Source organism: Staurois parvus, unplaced genomic scaffold (assembly GCF_062004578.1).
Source record: "Staurois parvus isolate SC_StPar_1 unplaced genomic scaffold, SC_StPar_1.0 ptg000013l, whole genome shotgun sequence".
In the NCBI taxonomy this organism is placed as follows: Eukaryota; Metazoa; Chordata; class Amphibia; order Anura; family Ranidae; genus Staurois; species Staurois parvus.
This window is the reverse complement of record NW_028317809.1, coordinates 14,331,547-14,340,916: the sequence shown is the minus strand read 5'-3', so window position 1 is coordinate 14,340,916 and position 9,370 is coordinate 14,331,547. Positions and strand designations below refer to the sequence as shown.

Below are 9,370 nucleotides of genomic sequence, written 5' to 3'. Positions count from 1 at the left end.
AGTGCGTATCAACATGCTCATTACCCCCCTGCCATGAACATACAAACCTTCACCCCTGCTGTGGCACGCTCCTGGTATTAAGGGGTACTTCACATTGCTGATGGTTTAAGGAACAATATAGGAATTAACCTTCTAAATGACAACTCCACATGCATACTAAGAGAAGGTACAATGTACTTTTACGTTAAAGCTAAACTCTGGAAAAATTCCAGTTACCCTTGTAGTGGGATCCCACTGCACCTAGACAAAAACAAGAATTCAGTCCTTGCTGTGGGGTGAGGTGGGGGAGAGAGGTACTTGCACACTGCAAAGGTAACTTTGGATTTTCCTTGGAGTTCCGCTTTAAGTGAGAACTTGGATGCAAGTTTTAAACTGTTCAACACAACCCTTTATTTTTGCAAGCTTCGATGCCAGTAATGTATTACAAATATTTCAGTAACATTTATGGTTGCACTGCTTATTTATAATGTTTACATTTTACAATAGTTGCCCTTGTACTTTACACCTTCTAGTATGGTTAAATAGTAGTGTGTTCATGCCGTAGTTAATATTCAAACCAAAGTCAGAAGATGTGACTGAAAGAACATTGTCAGTTTATTATGCTTTCTTCATGGGTGGATGCTGAGCCAGTCCGGTACCAAGTGTTCCCTGCAGTAGATATATCTCTGGATTCTGTTGGGATTTCTCTTTCGGAAAACACGGCATCTTTCTTATATAATATTTTGCTCAGAAACTGAAAGAAAAAAAAATTCTGTTCTGATACATGCAAAACATGCTAATCTTACTGAAAGCAATAGTATGGTCCCATTCAGACCACACAGTTGTGGTGCATTTAATGCATGCGTGTTATGTTGTATGTTACTGTGCCTTGCTTTAAATTAGAATTCCAGGGTAGAACTAATGAAGCTTAAAAGGGCTCCCACTCACCTACTAACTCCTATTCTAACTAACCTGTAGAAGGAAGATGCATATACTTACCTATTCTCAGAGCGCTCCAGTCTAGTCACATGATCTCCCCAGCCGCTGGCTTCAGGGGAGAGGAGAGAGCACTGCCAACTGCTAGAATGCCTGCTTGGTGACATCATCCATAGGCTTACTATGGGGCATTCATTGTCAGCTGTCTGTCCTCTCCCCTGAATCCAGCCGCTTGGAGCCGATCACATGACCAGAGTGGAGCACCCTCAGGGAGTTATAGTTCGTTCATTAAAGAATATATATTGCTGTTGCGCTTAGGAATAGATGTTCATGCAACTTTGATAAGTATTCGCTGCAGTCCTAATTTGTGAACCAATAACACAAAAACAAACAAAATACCTGATAGGCTGCGCATAAATTAAGTGCATTAAATTTTACTATACATGAGTAATACTGTTTCACATAAACAAAGTGAATAATTGTGACATTCAGTCCCAATTCGGAAAAATAAAGTGCCCAGGTATTGAATAATAATTGGTGAACTTCGTACAAAAATGACAGTTGCTCCTCTGTGCTCAGTCGGTGCCCCACATGGATGTGCACTCACCGTTAGCCGTGGACCACCTATCTCTAGGTTGGTCTTAAGCACCTGGTTAGGGACAAGCCCAATGCGTGATGGCAAGAATGGCACCAATATTCATTCCTGGGAATCATGTGATCTGGCTGATAGTAACCAATAGGATGATGACCAGCATGGATATAAATGACAGTTTAGTTTCAAAAGAGCCTTTTTAAACTTTCTCCTCTCCTCCCAGGCAGTAAACCAAGTTTCAGCATGTGAACAGAAACAAAAGCAAACATCCCATAGTGTAAAACCATAAAAAACTTTAATAATGGGGAGAAATTATAAGAATAAAACTCACAAGCAAAGTGCCCATAACCTGGCACTCAGTGTATTCAGCCTTGCTGCCTGTGAATAGGAACCAAGATGGCCGCAGCGTTCCAGCGTTTGTTCCAAAGGGCGGAAATGACATCAGCAGAAGTTGCGTCATCAAACCTCGACCGGTTTCGATCAATGGATCTTCATCAGGAAGTGCCATTCATTCACAGAACTCTGTGAATGAATGACGTAGCTGTGTGAACAGAGCCCCACATGGCTACACTGTTTTTTAATTGTGACAACAGGAGCAGGGGGACCGGGGGGACCGGGTTGCATTGGCGGCAGTTGATTTAGTAACATGTTACTACCCTAAATATACTGCAGGTGTAAAGTACTGTAGGTGTAAAGTAACATGTTACTAAAGGTGAACCTATCCTTTAATTTGAACCTGCAGTATTTTTCTGTAGCACATTGTAACACGTAGTATTACCTTAACATGCACTGCAGTATGCGCTGCGCTTGCAATTCGCAATGAATGGCACAACAGCACACTAAGTGTTGCATCAATGCATTGGTGTACATGGGTTCTTTAAAATATGGTTCTATTTTTGGTAAAAAAAATAAATATATACGTAGCACTATCATCTCGAGGACTGCTGAGTTTTTGGGTCCCCCTAAGCTCTGCACAGCCAGGCCACACACAGTTTCCACACTTTCATCCAAAGTCATTAAACAGTCTGTGACTTGTTTTTTTTTGTTTTATTGCGGGCTAACAACTTGGATGGGGTCTAGGGGTATATGGGATGCCCAATGGAACTGTACAAATTGGAGGACAAACTTCTGAGCACAAAAATCAGCAGCACACAGTCTTTGCAAGGAGCACTTGGTCCCCTTAGTGTATCTCCTCAGGCCCCAGATGAAAATCTCTTCATCCACCTGGCTGTCTTGAGAGTGTCCCTGAGCAAGGGATTCTGAGACGTACAAATTAAGTAGTTCAAGGGAGAACTAGTTGGGTATTGCACCTGACCGCCCTCTCCCTTCTTTGGCCCAGGGGGCGTAGAACTACTCACACTGTCCTGTTCCTGTGGCTTAAAGGGTTGCAGTTGCTTTCAAGCTTTTTTGCTGGGCTGGCTGCTTCCCTGCTGAAAGGCTGTCTTTCCTAGGTAGACTGTGGGATATTGGAGGTCCTTTGGTCCAGCTTCAGCTTGTAGGCAGGGCACCCTCCCCGGCTCCACCCCAGCAGCACCTTCCTCACTCCATCTTCCACCCAACTACTCTGCTGATCAGGCTTTCCCATATTTAAGGGCTGACCTAGCCACCATGCCAGGCCTCCTGCCTGGAGATTGGCCAGGTTCCCTCAAACATGCAAAATCTAGGCCTCCTCCATCCCTCTTCTAGAAGGTGGCAGATGTTTCTAGAAGGGTGGGAGGAAGCCCTGTTCTGCAGAGCCTCCCAGTCTAACCTGGAGTGACCTCACTGACTCACTCCCAGGTTGACTCATACCCAGGCTTCTAGCAGGCCTCTAACTAAACACACAAAAATCCTAACTAAACTAGAGGGTGCTTCATATACATTCAAATTCTCTTTCTGTGTCAATCTTCAGCCATCCATCATTTCAAACAATAACTGCAACATAAAATTTCAAAGCGCATATTGTAAGGATTTCCAGCTGTAGCTGTAACTGGCTCACTTCTATAACTATGCAGAGAGTTTGCGGTCAAGTTACATGCAGCATTTTATGTGAAATACGGTATCACTGGCTACCTTTAAATTTAAATAGGTTATATGAAAGTTCCAATGCAGAAAATGTGCTAGTTTTCAATAACCCCTGCCCCCGCATCCCCTCTCCTCCTACCCAGTCCTTCCCCATTTACCTCTCTTCTCCTTTTTGTTATCTTGGCTTCTTTCCCTTGTCTCCATTGCCCTTTTCTATCTGCCTCACCCTCACTCCTTTTCTATTACTCAATTATCTCTGGACATATAACTTCCCAGTATTTGTTTGAGTTCAGGATAGTCTTGGATATCATTTATGCAAAACTAGCACCACCCTACATGCATCAACCCTTCTTTTTAACCTATGTTGTTAGGCATGACTCTGAACTCTGGTTCCACCTAGGTTGCTGTACTTGTATTGTGGTTTACCTTCCCATGGGCCCTACTACTGTATATTCTACCTACCTCCAAGCCTTGCAACGGTTTACACCATTGGTGCAGCTTTCCAAGGGTATTGTACTCCCCTATTTCTGTACATGTACTCATTCTTAATGTATGTTCTCTTTATTAAAAATGTATTGAAATGGAAAATGTGCAAGCTAAGCAACAGTTATATAAAATATACAGCATTTACACAACTTTTTCCACTCATCTACAGAAATACCAGACATTCATTACTCTACTATACAAATCTGGGACTGAACATGTCTATGCAGAATCTAATGCCAAGTACGCTGGACTAACCATTATATGTACTGTACAATATACTCTGTATAAATAATGTAATGGGTAGGAATCTGAAATAAAGTTTGCTAAAATCCTTACATCTTTAAAAGTTGACCTGAGGAAATTGTTTTTAACCATTTCAATACCATGCAATTTTACACCTTCCTGCCCAGGCCAGTTTTCATGTTTCAGCGCTCTCACACTTTGAATGACAATTGTGCGGTCATACAACATTGTACCCAAACTAAAATTTTATCATTTTCTTCACACAACTAGAGCTTTCTTTTGGTGGTATTTAATCACTGCTGGAGTTTTAATTTTTTGCTAAATTAACAAAAAAAGACCAAAAATTTTGAAAAAAAACAAGTTTTTCTTTGTTTCTGTTATAAAAGTTTACAAATAAATAATTGTTCTTCATAAATTTAGGCCAAGATGTATTCTGCTACATGTCTTTGGTGAAAATAACCCAAATTAGGATGTATTATTTAGTTTGTAGGAAAGTTATAGAGTTCACAAACTATGGTATAGATCTGAATATTGATCAATCCTGAAGTACTGACAGCCAATCTAATTTCTTGAAGTCCAAGAATGTCAGAACAGTACAGATATCCCCCAAATGACCCCTTTTTGCAGAGTAGACAGTCCGACGTACTTCATAAGAGGAATGGCGAGTTTTTTGAAGTTGTATTTTTTTTGTCATAATTTTTCGGAAAATGAAAAAATTAAAAAAATAATTTTCACTATTTTTTTTTTTACATACTGTCACCAGTGCAGTACAGCGTCATCATATAACTGGCATGGCGGTGAACAGGGACACTGACTGGTGACAGTATGAAAAAATATATATATATATATATTTTTTTATTATTTTTAATTTTTTATTACATATGTTTTATTTTTTTTAAGATTTTATTTTCATATTTTACTATGACCAAAGTAGTACAATGTTACCATAGTAACATTGTACTACTTTGGGGAAGTGATCAGTATTTATTTTATTTTTATTTTTTTTACACAATTTGCTTATAGCAAAGAATTACTTTGCTATAAGCAAGCATTTACCAGAATGAAATCGATTCATTCAGTTTTTTTTTTTTTTTGTGCTTAGCTGTGATTTGATCACAGCTAATCACATGACATGTGCATGTGACCTGCTGTGACCATTCACAGTTAGGCACTAGTATACAATGGATGGCATGAATGAAGCCATCCATTGTATACAACTGTCATGTGACCTGCTGTGATTGGTCACAGCAGGTCACATGGTACCAGCAACGGGGGCCGGTACTCAGATCTGTCATCGGCCGTGTCCGAGGTACACGGCCGGTGACAGATCGCGCCGCTGTGCCGCTCTGCAGTTATGCGAACTGAGCATGTGCGGGAGCACGCCAAATGGCATGCACCCGGAATGCAGAAGCACTTTTGCCGCCGCCAAACGGCCATTGGCCGGGCGGCAAATGGTTAAATCCAAAATTTGGAGTTTTCAGTAAAGAATCATATATGTGTAGTTATAATAAACTGTGAGGATTCAGAGTACATAAAAAGGTAATTTGAGGTTTCTATAGCTTAGCTTGATTGCACAGGAGAGCCCGGTAACAGCAGTGGCGGGTGAGACCCTCTTCTGCCACCTGTAAAAGGAAGTCAGCAGCTTCTTAGCCACTAGGATTACTTTTACATTGAAGGGAATTGCCAGCCCTAAAAACTTACAGTCAGGTCCATAAATATTGGGACATCGACACAATTCTAACATTTTTGGCTCTATACACCACCACAATGGATTTGAAATGAAACGAACAAGATGTGCTTTAACTGCAGACTGTCAGCTTTAATTTGAGGGTATTTACATCCAAATCAGGTGAACGGTGTAGGAATTACAACAGTTTGCATATGTGCCTCCCACTTATTAAGGGACCAAAAGTAATGGGACAGAATAATAATCATAAATCAAACTTTCACTTTTTAATACTTGGTTGCAAATTCTTTGCAGTCAATTACAGCCTGAAGTCTGGAACGCATAGACATCACCAGACGCTGGGTTTCATCCCTGGTGATGCTCTGCCAGGCCTCTACTGCAACTGTCTTCAGTTCCTGCTTGTTCTTGGGGCATTTTCCCTTCAGTTTTGTCTTCAGCAAGTGAAATGCATGCTCAATCGGATTCAGGTCAGGTGATTGACTTGGCCGTTGCATAACATTCCACTTCTTTCCCTTAAAAAACTCTTTTGTTGCTTTTGCAGTATGCTTTGGGTCATTGTCCATCTGCACTGTGAAGCGACATCCAATGAGTTCTGAAGCATTTGGCTGAATATGAGCAGATAATATTGCCCAAAACACTTCAGAATTCATCCTGCTGCTTTTGTCAGCAGTCACATCATCAATAAATACAAGAGAACCAGTTCCATTGGCAGCCATACATGCCCACGCCATGACACTACCACCACCATGCTTCACTGATGAGGTGGTATGCTTAGGATCATGAGCAGTTCCTTTCCTTCTCCATACTCTTCTCTTCCCATCACTCTGGTACAAGTTGATCTCGGTCTCATCTGTCCATAGGATGTTGTTCCAGAACTGTGAAGGCTTTTTTAGATGTCGTTTTGCAAACTCTAATCTGGCCTTCCTGTTTTTGAGGCTCACCAATGGTTTACATCTTGTGGTGAACCTTCTGTATTCACTCTGGTGAAGTCTTCTCTTGATTATTGACTTTGACACACATACACCTACCTCCTGGAGAGTGTTCTTGATCTGGCCAACTGTTGTGAAGGGTGTTTTCTTCACCAGGGAAAGAATTCTTCGGTCATCCACCACAGTTGTTTTCCGTGGTCTTCCGGGTCTTTTGGTGTTGCTGAGCTCACCAGTGCGTTCCTTCTTTTTAAGAATGTTCCAAACAGTTGTTTTGGCCACGCCTAATGTTTTTGCTATCTCTCTGATGGGTTTGTTTTGTTTTTTCAGCCTAATGATGGCTTGCTTCACTGATAGTGACAGCTCTTTGGATCTCATCTTGAGAGTTGACAGCAACAGATTCCAAATGCAAATAGCACACTTGAAATTAACTCTGGACCTTTTATCTGCTCATTGTAATTGGGATAATGAGGAAATAACACACACCTGGCCATGGAACGGCTGAGAAGCCAATTGTCCCATTACTTTTGGTCCCTTAATAAGTGGGAGGCACATATGCAAACTGTTGTAATTCCTACACCGTTCACCTGATTTGGATGTAAATACCCTCAAATTAAAGCTGACAGTCTGCAGTTAAAGCACATCTTGTTCGTTTCATTTCAAATCCATTGTGGTGGTGTATAGAGCCAAAAATGTTAGAATTGTGTCGATGTCCCAATATTTATGGACCTGACTGTATATCTCAATCATTGCTGCAGCGAAGACCTAGATATCACTCTTCCAATTCAGCAACGTACCTGTACGACCAGGGCTGTCTTTAATATTGATTGGATCCTGGGCAAACATAAGGTAGCTCATAGATGATTCGTTTTATTTTTTCATTCAACCACCAATTTGAATGAAAAAAAAATGACTCGATTCCCACTTCCAAGCATTCGAGGTGGATGGAAAAATCCTCCCTGCTGAGTTATTGTATTCTGACAGAGTAGAGACTTCCCTGCCATCAGTATCCACTGATCAGCGCTGCCAGCTATAGCAGGCAGCATTGATCAAGTAGGGAAAATCCAACAGGGCTATTGTACAGAAGTCCATTGGTAGATCAGCTTCTGTACAATCTCCATTCCCATACACAGATCAGAATTCGGCCAGTGCTTGCTAATCTGACCAAATTGCGATCCATGTATGGCTAGCTTTAGTCAAAGTAAAGAATTTTATCTCAGCAGACACCTTAGGTAAACAATGCTCATGGGAATGACTAGGACTTTGATGATTAACAGATATGGATGTGTCCAAACAGCAGCAGTAGCAGGGTTTTGTGCAGTTATATCCATGTGTAGATAGATTATATGGTGTGCTAGCTTTAGGTAACAATGATACAGAAGGAGTACAGGTTACAAGGGCATTAATGTGTTAGCTGCAGTCTTTATTGCATTTCGGAGCACTTTCCCACAGAAACACTGGGCTGTGAAAGTCTGAAATTCAGCACATTTTTACTACGGAGGAATTATGCTCAGGTCATAACAAAAAAAAGCACAGCTCACCTCTGGTTTTCTGTACCCTTTTTTCTCAATAAAATCTTTAAAGGCAGTAGTTCCATGAAGCTGCAACAATTCTTCATCCTAGAGTTACACAAACCAGTTGCTTACAATAATCCGCATATTTTGATGCATAACCTGCATTTAGTATTCTACAACAAAACTAAAACCCACAACAGAAAATGTATAAAAAAAATGTTCTGTACAGTTCCTGCATGTACTCCATACTGAAGCAAATACAGGAAATACATTTATTTGTCAAGCTACTAATGTAAGTTTAAAAATCAATGCAATCCAGCTAAGACTGTAGCTGTTGGGAAGTAAAATGATATCCAGTGCAGCCGGTAGGCCTGACTCTACCTTTGCCTTCTGTTGTACCATCAGTTAGTAGTAAAGGTTTATTAAAGCTGAGCTCCATCCAAAAGGTGAAGTTCAGCTTTAAGGACTGCTCCCCCGCTCCCCATTAAGGATTGGCACCTTTGCTGGGCAGGGGGGGGAGCGGGTACCCAAATTTGACAGGTACCCACTCCCACTTCCGGTCCGATCGCATAGGCAATTGGAAACAGAAGGTGTCCTCCCTCCCTGTAGTCTTTTGGGACATGCGACAGGTCCCAGAAGACTACAGGACCATTCATGAAGCGCAGCGCTACTCACTCATGCGCAGTAGGTACCCGGCTGTGAAGCTGCAAGCTATCACAGCTGGGTGCCCACACTGAAGATGCCGGCCTCCTGGAATACAGGGCGGTCGGTGAAATAGGCTGTGGGGGACACAACACGGGACCAAGGGACATGTAAGTGGCTGTTTTTTAAAAGTCAGCAGTTTACAGTTTTTGCAGCTGCTAATTTTTATTTGTTTGGAACGGAGTGGAACTCCGCTTTAACCTTTTCAATCTAGTAAGCAGAGAATCTGATTGGTCTTTGTCAATCTAACATATGCACTAGTGTGGGGGGAGCTGTATGCTGCAAAAGTTGACCTACCCAT

General features: G+C 41.5%; 1 protein-coding gene across 2 annotated transcripts in view; it reads right to left on the bottom strand.

Annotated features, from left to right (window-relative positions):
• Window positions 1-365: 365 nt before the first annotated feature.
• The window catches only part of FAM47E (family with sequence similarity 47 member E), a 47,690-nt gene continuing 38,685 nt past the window's right edge, over window positions 366-9,370 (bottom strand). For both annotated transcript variants that reach the window (XM_089675936.1, XM_089675946.1), the window contains exons 8-9: window positions 8,395-8,472; window positions 366-733 (exon numbers count right to left, since the gene is read on the bottom strand). In XM_089675936.1, coding sequence (XP_089532062.1) covers window positions 590-733; window positions 8,395-8,472 — 222 coding nt within the window. In that variant the 3' untranslated portion in view covers window positions 366-589. The remainder of the gene's footprint in view (window positions 734-8,394; window positions 8,473-9,370) is intronic.